The 14,000-nt window shown below is 27.9% G+C and overlaps 1 protein-coding gene across 5 annotated transcripts in view; it reads left to right on the top strand.

Annotated features, from left to right (window-relative positions):
• The window catches only part of LOC129908753 (double-stranded RNA-specific editase Adar), a 190,029-nt gene that overhangs the window by 152,128 nt on the left and 23,901 nt on the right, over positions 1–14,000 (top strand). For 4 of the 5 annotated variants that reach the window (XM_055985501.1, XM_055985498.1, XM_055985499.1 and 1 more), the window contains one exon: positions 9,605–9,896. In XM_055985501.1, coding sequence (XP_055841476.1) covers positions 9,605–9,896 — 292 coding nt within the window. The remainder of the gene's footprint in view (positions 1–9,604; positions 9,897–14,000) is intronic. The other variant, XM_055985500.1, reaches the window with a different exon arrangement.

Here is a 14,000-nt window from a genome sequence, read left to right as displayed (position 1 = left end):
CTTTTTAAATTTTTTTTTGTTCCTGAATTAATTGATTGGAAAAATGGTTTAATAAAAGTTTGTAAACTATGTTCTTTTGTGTTTGATTCGTTGTGTAATTTTGAATTGATTTTTTTTGATTTTGGATATTTTTTGTTGTATTGAAAGTTTATTACAGGCTTCATGACCAAAATCGGACACTAATGAAAAAATTTGTGTCTAAGTTACTGGCTAATTTTAGTTTTTTTTTCCATAATGGTGTCTGATTTTGTTTATAATTATTATATATAAGAATAACCGTTAAAAAACGAAAAAAAAATATTGCTATAATTTATTGTTGAAAAAAAAATAAATGAATAGCAAAAAGTATATCACTTTATTTTGCCATAGAATATGAATTTTTGGATTAAAGAATTAAGTACACTTTTCAACCAGCTCTAGTTTAAAATTATTAATATATGAAATTTTTTTTTTTATTTAAAAAATTTTTTTATATTTTTTTTTACTTATACTCAATCGCAATACATTACATTCGAAATAAATGTTTCCAGCAAAACTTTAACAACGCTTGTGATAATAAAATCTAAAACAAATTGTATGAAATTACCCCCAAAATTTGAAAAATTAAAATATCTAAAAAAAAAAAAATAGAGCTCCTAGAAAGCAACCAGTGTGAAATACATTAGGTTCGATAAAAAATTTTCTGGAAAATGTTAACAAACTGTTAAAATAAGTATAACTTTTAAATTAGTACGAAATTACCCCTAAAACGCTGAAAACTAAATTATTAAAAAAAAGAGCTCCTAGAAATAACTGAATATGATTTTTAGGTTTACTGATCCCAAATACATTAAGTTTAATATACATTTTTCTGCAAAATTTTAATAAACGCTCAAATTAAGAAAAACTTAAAAAAAAGTAGGTATAAAAATGTCCCCAAACATGAAAAATTAAATCTTTCAAAAACAAGAGCTGTAAGAAAGAAACCAATATGATTTTTGAGCTTACTGAACCCAAATCTATAAAATTTGATATAAATCTTTCTAGAAAAATTTTAAAAAGTTGCAAATTGTTGGCCAGTGTAATTAACTAGATACAATTAGACTGGGCCAAAAAAATAAAATATTTTTTTTTTTGAAAGTTACTTCGAAAATCTTGTTCAGGATGATGAAAAAAAAATTTGGTGAAAATTTGAGCCGTTAAAAAAAATTTTAAGAGGTCTATCATCGGTGTTTTTTATTTTTATACATGATATGATGTTTTACAACAGAACTGCTAGACGATCAAAGTAAAAAAATTTCTGTTCATTTTTTCTTATATAAAATTAAATTTCCTACAAAAAAGATCTAATTGAAAATTTTCGTCAGACGAGCCGTATTCGAGTAATTAAGCTTTTTAAATCGAAGTGTTTTTTCAATTTGACTGTTTCACTTTGGAATTTTGTGATGAGCAAATAAGTGAATAGAAAAATAAAACCACGACAGATTTTCTACAAAAAAGGTCTTGTAGTAATTTTCCCTAAATTGAGTTCTGAAGAAGTTATTCACGATTTAAATCGAGAAAAAAATTAAAAAATCAATTTTCAATTTCAAAATTTTCTAATTCACTGAAAATTCAATATTTTCAAATTAGCAAGATGTTTTCTTGTAGGGACTTAAACGTTCTATAAAAAGTTCCTTGACAGCAAATTAATTGCTTTAACCGTTAAGAAGATATTCGTATCAAAACCAATGCAAACTGATTTCAATAGTTTTCTTCTGACAAGTATGCATTGCGATTTGAATACGATTATCTTCTAAACGGTTAAAGCAATTAATTTGTTGCCAAGGAACTTTTTATAGAACGTTTAAGTCCCTACAAGAAAACATCTTGCTAATTTGAAAATATTGAATTTTCAGTGAATTAGAAAATTTTGAAATTGAAAATTGATTTTTTAATTTTTTTCTCGATTTAAATCGTGGATAACTTCTTCAGAACTCAATTTAGGGAAAATTACTACAAGACCTTTTTTGTAGAAAATTAAATTTCCCATAAGAATCTGTCGTGATTTTATTTTTCTATTCACTTATTTGCTCATCACAAAATTCCAAAGTGAAACAGTCAAATTGAAAAAACACTTCGATTTAAAAAGCTTAATTACTCGAATACGGCTCGTCTGACGAAAATTTTCAATTAGATCTTTTTTGTAGGAAATTTAATTTTATATTAGAAAAAATGAACAGAAATTTTTTTTACTTTGATCGTCTAGCAGTTCTGTTGTAAAACATCATATCATGTATAAAAATAAAAAACACCGATGATAGACCTCTTAAAATTTTTTTAACGGCTCAAATTTTCACCAAGTTTTTTTTTCATCATCCTGAACAAGATTTTCGAAGTAACTTTAAAAAAAAAAAATATTTTATTTTTTTCTCCCAGTCTAAGATACATATTGGAATATCAACTTTGTTTTTCATGTTTTTTTTTTTTTTAGAAAACAAAAAAAAACTTAACATAAATATTCTATCGATTTTGTAAATTTTTGTTCTATTTAAAAAAAAAATAAATGAAAAATCAAGTTGCACACTTCTTTTCGATCTAAAGGTCGTTTTTATTTTTCCTTGAATTTTTAAAGATACATATTTTTAACACACATTTACCATATTTGTATTTCAATTGGTTTAAATAAAATTTTTACAGGAGTTTAAATAAATTTTTCAACACTTAAAAAAAAAACGTGGTATGCTTTTGTTAAAGAATTTATTAATGAACATCTAAAAGCAAAATATAAAATCTATATGAACTCGTTTTCAAGTATTTAATTTTTCAACAAAACAGAAAAATACAAAAAAAAAGTATGTTTTTTTTAAAAAACTTTGTTAAGCTTCAAAATAATTTTTGCACATCAATTTATCGTTTAGGGGAAAAATGCGGGTCTTTCATGGTAAAGTTAGTACACGAAGCAAAAAAAGAGGCATGTTAAAATAAGATAAAGACTACTTTAAATTGCATCTTCTTAAAACAATACAAGTTTCGCTAAAATAAGTAGAATCCGCTTAAATTCTGTAAATTTTAAAGTGAACTTCATTTCATTTTAATAAGAATTTTTATCTTAAAAAAAAAACGACATAAAATGAAACGATGCGACCTTAATTCTATGTGCATACGCTTTAAATTAAAAGTGTTTCTTAAAAAATGTTAATCATTTAAAATTAATCGACTTATGTTTGTAAGCTGAAACCAAAAAAGAAATTTTAAATGATAATAAATGATGATAAATGATAAGTGATAAGAAATGATAACAAGAGTTTGTACATGTTGAGTAAGGGCGGCTTAAATGAACCATGCGCAAAAGTATAAGGGTAAAACCTTAAATTTATCAGTTTTATTAGCAAAAATATGATTGGTAGCTCATATTCACCGACTTTACTCTACATAACGGGTAAAAATGGAATGGAGGGGAGATATAATAACTTAAACAAACTTGAAAGTAATGAATATTAGACCTATGGTGCTTTTTTTTTCTATAAAAAAAGTCATCCTTCAAGTACCAACAAATGAAAATATTAATGTATTCCGTCTATCTTCCCTCTTACAATTTTAATGTTCAAGCTGAAATATTTACGAAACCTTCCGCTTTGGGTTTTTTAAAATAACTAACTTTGAAACTCTTTTGTATTAATTCAAGAGTTCTACAAGGTAGTCATTTAGGTCCTATATTCTTTGTTTTATTTATTAATGTTCTTCCATTTCGAAATCTTCGGAGAGGCATTATTATTGCATTCGACAATAGTTTAAACTTATTTCTTGTTATTCAAGTTTTTTTTTTTCAGCAAGTTTTACTAGAAAGCCATTTTAAATTTTTAAATGATCTTTTTTGAACCAAAAATTTCTTAAAAAAAAAAAAAACAAATTCCATTTTTTTGTTTTGTTTTTCTTTTTGTATTCTTTTGAATAATCTTTTCAAACACAAAATATTCTTCTTGTTTATTCCCATAGAAATGTCCTGTGTGTGAATTTTTGTGACAACACTCTTGGAAATTCTCTCTCTCTAGTTTCTAGTCTCTACCGACTTTTTTTTAAATATTTTTTCTTTGCCAAAAAAGACAACGCAAAGTAAATGCAAATTACTGTGCCAAACATAGAATTTTTTTTCCTCGTGGTGACTCCTGTCACAACATTCGCAGACTCTACAAGGATTTTCTTTAAAGATTTGCATCTGTCTGGACTGCATACCTGTGTTTTTTGTTGTTGTTGTTGTTGTTTTTTTGTTAACAAGGACCGAGAGTTTTTTGTGACTAAAAAAACTTGGTTTTGCATCCTAAAAGTATACACTCGTACTTTCATCCTTCGTTGCTTAAGTTATTTTTTTTTTTGTAAGGATTCCCTGTCCTATATTTTTGTTGGAAAAATAAAATCGCTGCTGAAATGGGGAATTAAATTTAAAAAAAATAAAAACTGTATACTGGACATACAAACTAACTTTATAATAGAAAAGGAAAAACTTATCTTGCTTTTTCCGGTTCGTTTTTATATATATTTAGTTTGTGGTGTGGTTAATGCAGCAACGGTATAAGATAATTCAGCAGCAGGAACTATATCTTTCAACCTTCTTTTCTTTTTTTTTTATTCCACCTGAAAGCATGTTATCAAACTGTGATGACTGAAAGTGAATTTATACTGCACAAAAAGGCTACTGCAATCATCGCGCCGCGGATTACGCCACGTAATGTGGTCACAAAGTGAATTAAGATTCAGGTAGGTGGATAAGTTGGAAAATAGGTAAAGGAAGGAAGGAAGGATGCTACAAGGATATGATAGCTATTGCATACGAGAGGTTCAAATATATAATATGAAAAGGATAATTTTCTAGAGAAAACATCACATTATTACATTTTATGGTTATGTATGTGGAAAGGGGAGGGTAGAGTGTATGTAAAATACATGAGGCATAAAGCGGTTAACTAAAAAGAGCAACCATTTTAATCCGATATATCGTAGCCGATTGCAGGAGGAGCTGTTTGCTGCTCCTTCTTTTTCGTTTATATACAAGTGGTTGTCAATTATAATTGCGAACATATTCAGCGATGTGTACTCAGGCTTGTGTTAATGTGATGGGAGCGCTTCTAAAAGGATATATTTTTTTTTATATATTTGTTATTTTATGTATGTAGTCCTTTTCATAGTAAAATTTAAATAAGGGGTGCTCTATCTAACTTAGTTTATACCTATAATTGTTATAAGAGTATGGACGTGGTGAATATTGTGGTCATGGTCCTTCGTTTTATATAAATGCAAATCATTTTATGAAGGTGTTTTTCTGTAATTACGTAATTTTTTTTGTGGAAATAAATGAAACTTTTTCTTGCTATTGAATAACATAGAAAAACAAATAAATATTGTTTTGCAAAATGCTTTTTATTTTATGTGTGTAAATTTTGTTATATAGTTTAAAAGTGATGTAATAAAATAAAAGCTGTTCGTTTTGTATTATTTAACGTTTTATTCATTTAATATGATATATTTTATTTGAATGAGAATATTTAAAATGTTATGTAAATACATAGCCGTTTAAATAGAATACCATTGTGGATGTCTACCGGTCAGTATTATATAGGTATATACATCTTTCTTAGAACATTAAGAATTTTTTATACAATATCAAAAAAAAAAAAACTCAGAAAAAAAAACAAGTTCATAATGGCAGATATAACAAAACAAGCAATAAATCTATTGTTTATTGTACGTTGAACTTAATTGCAACATACATTAATCAAGAGTTCGATTAAAGTACCTATCCGATCGGTTTGGGTAACTACAGTTTTGTTAAAAAACTAAATTCATTTGCATTTTTGAATACAAATTCTTCCTTTTTGGAATAACTTTTTCTCTTAAAACATTATTAACAATACCTTCTATTAAAGGTGGTTTTCTTTTCCCACAAAAGCTAGTCGTATTTGAACGATGTTTTGTATAAAAAAAACTCCCATAAATAACATTTTTGGATTACACTGATCTGCAAGGAAATCTTCCTTTAAATAAAACTATACTTTTCTAAAGGATTTTTATATGCTGATTCCGAATTCCGAAGTCAGATATTTTAGATATTCCCGTTAGTAAATCTCAAAAACCCATTTTTTTTGCTGTTTTCGAAGAAATATTTTGGTATAATGTAATCTTTTTCAACTAAAATTGTTACGGTTTATGAAAAAACTTATTTTTGTCTTTCAAATTCAATTTCAATCTTCTCAATATCTCTTTTCTTCTCCGAGATATCTTAATTTAAGTAAGTTTAGTAGGTTTTGGCATATCTTACCAATAAGAAACTGATCTCTAAAAATTAATATATCTTTTTCCCTAGAACAAAAGTATACTTTTCTAATGGACTTTAGTGTGCTGATTTTGAATCCCAACTCAAAAAAATTCGGTCAGCTCTGGTTTTTTGAGATATAGTAGTTTTTTTGAGATTTTCTAAAAAAAAAACTTGATTTTGTGGTACTTTAATGCGAATATTTTAAAATCCTGACGTGATAGAATTTTTTTGACGGATTCTAACTCAGCACATTAAAAACTATAAGAAAAGTGTACTATTGTTTCTAGGAGAAACAAATATGAAGCTTTACAAGGCAGTTTATCGAATGGTTTATTACAAATAAGATATTTCTAAATAGAAAAATAGTATATAAAATTACAAAACACGTAAAAATTTTGTTTAATGTATTTTATTTTACATATTTGACTTTTTAAATATAATGGGCATTGATATTTTACATTTTCCTTAATTAAGGTGCTTTTGTTCATGTAGGATTTACTAAAAAGTGAAGGATTTCGAAATGTCTGCTTTTTTTGTCAATCAGTATTTTAAAAAATGAGTAAACATGAATGTAAAAGAACATATTTGGTGTCAATCGATAGGTCATATGATGAAGAATAAGTCCTCTAAATTTGAGCTCAATGCGACAAATAGTTTTAATTTTTTTTTAATTTTTAAAGTGAATCTAAAAGGGTGATTTTTTAGAAACTACTCACATTTTTCAAAAATCATTTTTACAAAATGGTACCTGATAGAATTTTTCCGAAACCAGATTTAGATTCAGGAAAGTCTAATCTTTCATAATATCAAAAAATTATTTGAAGGAGAAAAAAATAGTTAAATTTTGCAGACCAGTGTTATTGTTTGGAGATAATTTTTTTTTGCAATACAGATCAATACATTTTATTAATTTGTCCTGAGTTTGTAAAAAAATTGCAAATAAAAGAACATAGCTAGAACATTCTGTTTTTAAGATATGTATACCTAAGTTTTTGTTACCTTCGACCTCTTATAAAGGGCCTAGCGCACAGAAAAAAACAATACAAATTAGTACCCGAGTTAGAAAAAATTACCAATCGGATAAGGAAGTACTTTTTTTGAGGATAGTATCCTAATTACAAAGCATTTATAGTGACGCCATCTATCTCAGGCTCTGGTTTTCTAGTGAGTGCTGCATTTTCATGCAACATATCTAGTTTTGAATTTATAGATTTGAACATACCTGTTTAAATATACAACATATTAAATCAAATTGAGCTCCAAATAAGTATGCAATTTTTTAGATGCATTTTTAGAAAAAAAAAAAAAAATACGTTAGAGCCGTTTTTCAAAAAGAGATTGAAACGTTATATGGGTCAAAATCAAGAAGGTGGAAAATTTCAATATCTGTTTTATAAAAAAATATACTCATTTATAGTCCTAGAGCGTTCTCGAAAATGACGTTTTGACCTTTAATATATTTTTTTTTTTTAACTTTTTAAAACGAAATACTTTTGAAAAAATATTATAGTCCCTCGTTCTTTATCATTTTACTGACAAAAAATTATAATTTTAATCTAAAATCATTGCAAAACTGGCGTACCCGGAATTGTAAATTGATGTACGCTACATAGAAGTTACATGGAAACATAATTGAAACATTGATTTAGTTATTTTTATTTTATCAATGGAAATGATTTTGTGACGATAAATTAATTCGATGCGTTACCGAAAGACTTTAATTAACGCCCGCTGTACGCTTTATGATTACAATTTTAATACTTAAAGATATTTTGATACTATGCGTCATTTTTCTGCGGACAACATATGTATCAATAAAAATGATGCATTTCATTAATTTTTTTCCAAATCGTATAGAAATGTTTGAAGAAGTATATACTTTCAAAAATCGATTTAAATGTGTTTTGAAGTCACTTGATTTCTTAAATTTCAAGTTGTGGACATGTTCCGGAAACGCTTCTTTTAGTATATTTTTTAGAATACAATGAAAAAAAAAAAAAAAAACACTTAATTACAAAAAAAAAAAAAATGTTTTCTTAGATGTATACCAATTACATATTACTATCGATAAATGAGAAGAAAATTTTAATGCAATGTTTTTTTGACTAAAAAATTCGTGGAACTCAAACATAAATCAAAAGCTATTTGATAAATTTAAACAGGTCTCGAAGGTGAAAAACTGTTTTTATAGAAACTGTTACGATTTGTGTCTAAACAATTTTCCTTACATGGTTCGGTTATATGGGCTGACGTTTTAGTTCCAATCTTCCTTACATAAAAGAGTAACGTCCGAAATAGGTAGTAAAAAAACGTTTTTTTTTTTTATTTTCTAACGAAATATTTCAAAAACGGGACCTGATTAATATTTTCAGACTTCGGATTCGAGTTCTGCACACCGAAAATATTCAGAAAAATATTTTTTTTGTTTGGGCAACAAAAAAAGTTTAATTTTATAAAACTGATGTCATCTTTCCCTATTTATGTTTGAATTTAGATGATTTTTAAATTTAACACCTAAACCAGATCAATTTACTATTTATCAATAAGGAATTCAATTTGAATTTTCTGTTATCACTCAATATAAAAAGACTCATTTATTATTATCATGATGGTGAATTCTCACTATTAAGTCTCAAAAACTAATTTTCAATGAAGTTCTTTTGGATGTTTATTCTAAAAAATACATTTTCAGAAGTAGCAAATTAGAATTTGGATCAAAAAAACCATTCATTATGATATGCACTAAGGTTTTGAGATATCATAAATTTCTTTTTACAATATATTTGAGAAAAAAATTAATTTTCGGACTCAGCATAAAAAAGTCCTTTAGAAAAGTATGGTTTGGTTCTAGCTCTATTTTCGTTGCCGACCAGTGTTATTAATGAGAAATAAATAAAGAAAAAAACACTCATACGCCATAGTGAACAAACATTATCCTATACGCAGTTTGACCATGGAAATCGTGTTTAAGTTTAGTTTTTCTTTTGTTATCTGTGTGTTTTAGTTAATAAATATGGTACAATTTGAAAACTGGAACAGAAACCTAACAGTCATAACCACACAATATAAAATTGAACATTTAGAATATTTTGGATGTTACTGAAGTTTTTGAGAATTTCAATTATATTAGTCTACCAATTAAGATGAGACACATTATCTTATTACCTGTTAAATCTTCAAATTTTAAAATTTTTGTGGTGGAAAAACAAAATTTCAAATTGGTGTGGAGCTCTACATAATGTTGATTTCTACAAAACCAAAACAAATATTTAATTTAACAAAATAATTTGACAAAATATTTAATAATTTTGTTCTCTTTTTTTTTTATTACAGGTCGATGGACAAAAATATATTGGACAAGGTCGAAGTAAAAAGATCGCCCGCATCGAAGCTGCTGCCACGGCGTTACGAAGTTTTATCCAATTCAAAGATGGTGCTGTGTTGACACCATTAAAGCCGGCATGTAATCTTGATTTTACAAGCGATGAACATCTGGAAAACGGTATTAAGAATTCTGATAAATTGGGATTTGCCGATTTAGTTGAGCTTGTAGACAATTTTGTTAAGCATGCTAAGAGTGCAAAAAAGTTGACACCCCTCTTGAATGGCCAAATGAGCATGTCAAGCAAGTATAATTTTTTTTTTGTTTTGTTTTTTGTTTGTTTTTATTTTTTAACTTAGTTTTTTTATATTTTATTTTCATCACACAAAAAAAAAAAAGAAAACAATACAAAATATTGTATGATTTTTTTTTTCATAATCAGTTTTAGAATTTGTTGATGGAGAAAATTAAAAAAAAAAAAAAGAAAATCGAAAAAAAATGTGGTAAGATTAGAGGTTGTTTTCTGTTTTCCTGAACGCACCTACTACCCCTTGTTCCAAAATAAATTTTTATTAGATCCTTGATGTATAATAAACCTAGGGATTGCAGAGTTCTTTTGAATAAAAATTTAATGAAGCTAAAGGATGGTTTTTAAACATGTTTTGAGAGTGAAATTTATCTCACGATAAAAGTTTAGGCCTATGCCAGATGCCCTATATATTATTATTTTTTTATTCCCTTAGACCGGGCCAACCAATTACCTATTTTACGCCTGTTATTTACCTTTATGAATTAAATCTTCCTTTAAAAAAATGTCAGAAAAATTTTAAAATTCCGAACTTTTTTAAATCTTCCTTTAAAAAAATGTCAGAAGAATTTTAAAATTCCGAACTTTTATGTGCTATACCTACTTACTAACCTAAGTCATCCCTCTAAGGATATTAGGCCTAAACTACACCACATACTATTGTTTACGGTTTCCGAAGATGTATTTCAGATTCCTTTAGAACTTCTCAAGTTCTTCTGACTCTTCCTCGAAGGTCCTGCTTCCCACTCTTCCTTTTTGACTGAGTTTGGCTTCCAGAGCAGTCTTTGCATTTTGGAAGTGCGTGTCATAAAATTATTTCAATGGATTCCTGACTCATTTTTCTAAATCAAAAAAGCAGCTATTAATAGCTGCTATTTAATCACTCTTTAAATAGCAGTTAACGTCGCAAATTAGGTTTTTGAACAAAATGCACCCAAATGTCACTTGTGGATTGTTCCGCAATAATTGTTTGTAAAATGCATTTACAAACAAAAATGCCCAAGTGTTGAATGATCTGCTCCACTCGTCAATCAATCCAATTTAAACCAATACTAACTGAGAGCAAACAATAACTTCCCATGTAGATTAGACAAATGTGCGTTGTTAAGTTAACAATTAAACATGTTATATTTTATTGAATATTAACTTTGAAATGAACGCTTGTTTATATTTCCGCAGAGGGCCATGTAGTTTTTACAAGAGAACATTGTTGATTTTACAGTGAATCACGTTAGTTTAACACTTTTCGCAGCTATACACGAACATTATATTCATGTTTACTTAACACTTTTTAATGCCAGTAGGTACTATTAAAGTAAAAGTTATTTTATTAAAAAAATATGTATCAACATGATAATTGGTTAATTTAACGTGATTATTGATCTAAATCAGTTCAGGTTATGTCAACAGGATGGTTCTGCCTCTCTTCTGAATGCAAGTATTAACCATGTTAAGAATTTTGAAATAAACTACTGACAGCTGACTTTGTTCTCTTGATGTGTTAGTATTTTCAGTTCAAGCAAGGTTTGAACTGAATTTCGAGAAATTATTCAAAATTTCTCACAAATCTTTTTAAATCCAAGGATTACTCAGGCTTTCTGTTTTCTACTTCTAAAGATATCGAGACATCCAGGTGACTGAAAAAATGCTTATTAAATTGCACAGTGATTGCTCGATTTCATGACATTGGCCCGCCACCACCGGGGGGCCTGAGTTCTAGTTCCCTAATATAACTTAAAGTAGAGTAGGACTAGATTAATCTAATTTGTTTGCCAAGTAGTTTGAATTAATGACTGTCGCTTGATCCCATCTAAAAAAATTCTTTCGGTACTGTTTGATCAGTTAAGAGCAACTTAATGCGATGAATCTTTCCTTTCGGGATATAAAATAGTGACAATCTGTTAATTTGGACTTCGACTGTTTGAGAAAGCGAGTTCAGCAATTAAATACCTCTTAATTCGACATTACTAAACAAGAGTTCCCTAAAAACATGTTCAAAAATCATCTTCTCAGCAACATTAAAATTTTATTCGAAAGCATGCTCTGCAAACAAAACATGTCCCAAAAAAGCACCTAGTTACTAAGTTGATGTTGTAATTTAATTGTTGTTAGTGTGTAATTTTTTTTTTTTTTTTTTGCTTTACATAAACAGGTATCATAAGATTTCGTGTCGCTTAATTTAAGTATCTATATTTCTCGTATTAAAAAGAAATATCATAAAAATATTAAGTTTAAATTTTTAAAATTAATATCCTATAAAAATTCCCCAAAAAAAAAAAAACCAAACTCTCCCTAAAGATCTAAAAGCGATGTGACATTTATAACAGTCATCTGGAATTTTTCACACACCAACACAATGTTGTCTTATACCTAATTTGAATGCTTCCCCCAATGGTGTGATTGTTGCTCCCAAATACTTCGAATATCCCTTTTCCAAAATTATTTACCTTGGAAAAGATATGAAAGAAAAAAAAAATATCAATTTAAAAAAAAACTCCAATCCACCATGTCGACTTTATACCTGGAAAATTCTGCAATCCTTCTTAACCCCCCAACTCCACCATACCCATTGACATCACGGACTAAGTTAATAGAATTAAATTCCCCAAACTGATGAATATTAAATGTTTCTTTTGGCTCATAAAAATGTATGACATTGCCTTGGTGGCCTTTCGCGTTGAGTTGACAGCATTCCGTTGGCACTGCTGCTAGATAGGTCTTTTTCCTGACCTTATTCATACATATATTTGTAGTAGATTAGGTAGTTTTGACCAAAACGTGCCTTGGCGTTTATAACAAATTTTAGACTTTATCTAGGCCACCCAATCAACACCAAATAGCCCCCAGAACACCCATCCTCCAACTGAAGAGCAATATTGCACTCTCTCTGACCTGCAAAATGCAGCTTTTTAGACCAAAAGTCACAGTTTTTGTGTATTTTTGTTTCCGCAATTTGTATCGAAAGTGATTGGTTAAATTGTTGTTATATTTTTGCTTGTATTTGTTTCTATGTTATTACTTGTGCTGGGGGAACCTTTTTGAAAATTTGTTCGTCGAGGACGAAAAAAATGTCAAAAAGATAACATTTAGAAATTTTATTCATTTTCGTTTCCTTTTGGAATATTTTTTTTTTTTTTTGTTAATTTATTAAGGTTTTTATTTTTTTTTGTCTTCCTGTTGAATAAATGTTTGTCCATTTTTAATGGAAATTTATTGATGCATCAAGTGATTTTCTAGAAAATAGAAGAAAAAAAAAAATAGAGCAAAATAAAGGTAGCACAACATTCAATTTAAAATGAAATAAGTGAAGTGGAATTTGCAAAAAAATAAATAGTTTAGTGGTTGCTGTCAAAATACGAAATGCCATGATTGGGAATTAACTTTTTTTTCTGCATTTTGTATTTAGGTTTGGAAAAAAAAAAAAAAAACTTGGAACAAACATGAAATTACCATCACACAGTTAACAGGAAAATATCTCTATGAATTTTGTTTGTATGTATGACTTAACAATTAGCTTTTTGGGAACTCTATATTGCAGAGTTTTAAAAAACTCAGTAGTTTTGTAATATTTTGAGGAACTTTCTAAAAATCCTTGGCTGATTTGTTTTAATGAAAAAGCATTTCATTCTATCGAGTCGAAAACATCCTTAATATCGACATAATTTCTTTCCTTTCCTTCGAAAGCCTTTTTGGAATTCTCTAAGAACATGTCTATACGTAATTGAGTATGTGAGACGATTTAGTAATATTGCAGGGAAAATTTGTAATACTGTGTTTTTTAAAACAGCTTTTTTTTGCGGTTGTTGAATCAACGTTGACCATATTATATTTTACATTGCGTTTCTTTTACACCAGAGCGTAGCGTAGAAGTCTTATTTTTCTTTTACGATTTTGCTAAAAAAAATAATCATTGTTATTGTAAAATTTGTTTTTCTTGTAACGGCATTACTAGACAAATGCCTCAAAAGAATTTTTAAAGTATTTTAAAGAAAACTAGTGTATGCTGTAAACTAGTGTTTTAAGCAGAGATCAAAAATAAATCTCAACCTTTTGAAAGGTTCTTTAATAACTCTTATTTATCGCCATTTTCAATAAAGGTC

Source organism: Episyrphus balteatus, chromosome 2 (genome assembly GCF_945859705.1).
Source record: "Episyrphus balteatus chromosome 2, idEpiBalt1.1, whole genome shotgun sequence".
Taxonomy (NCBI): domain Eukaryota; kingdom Metazoa; phylum Arthropoda; class Insecta; order Diptera; family Syrphidae; genus Episyrphus; species Episyrphus balteatus.
This window is presented reverse-complemented; position numbering and strand designations above follow the sequence as displayed.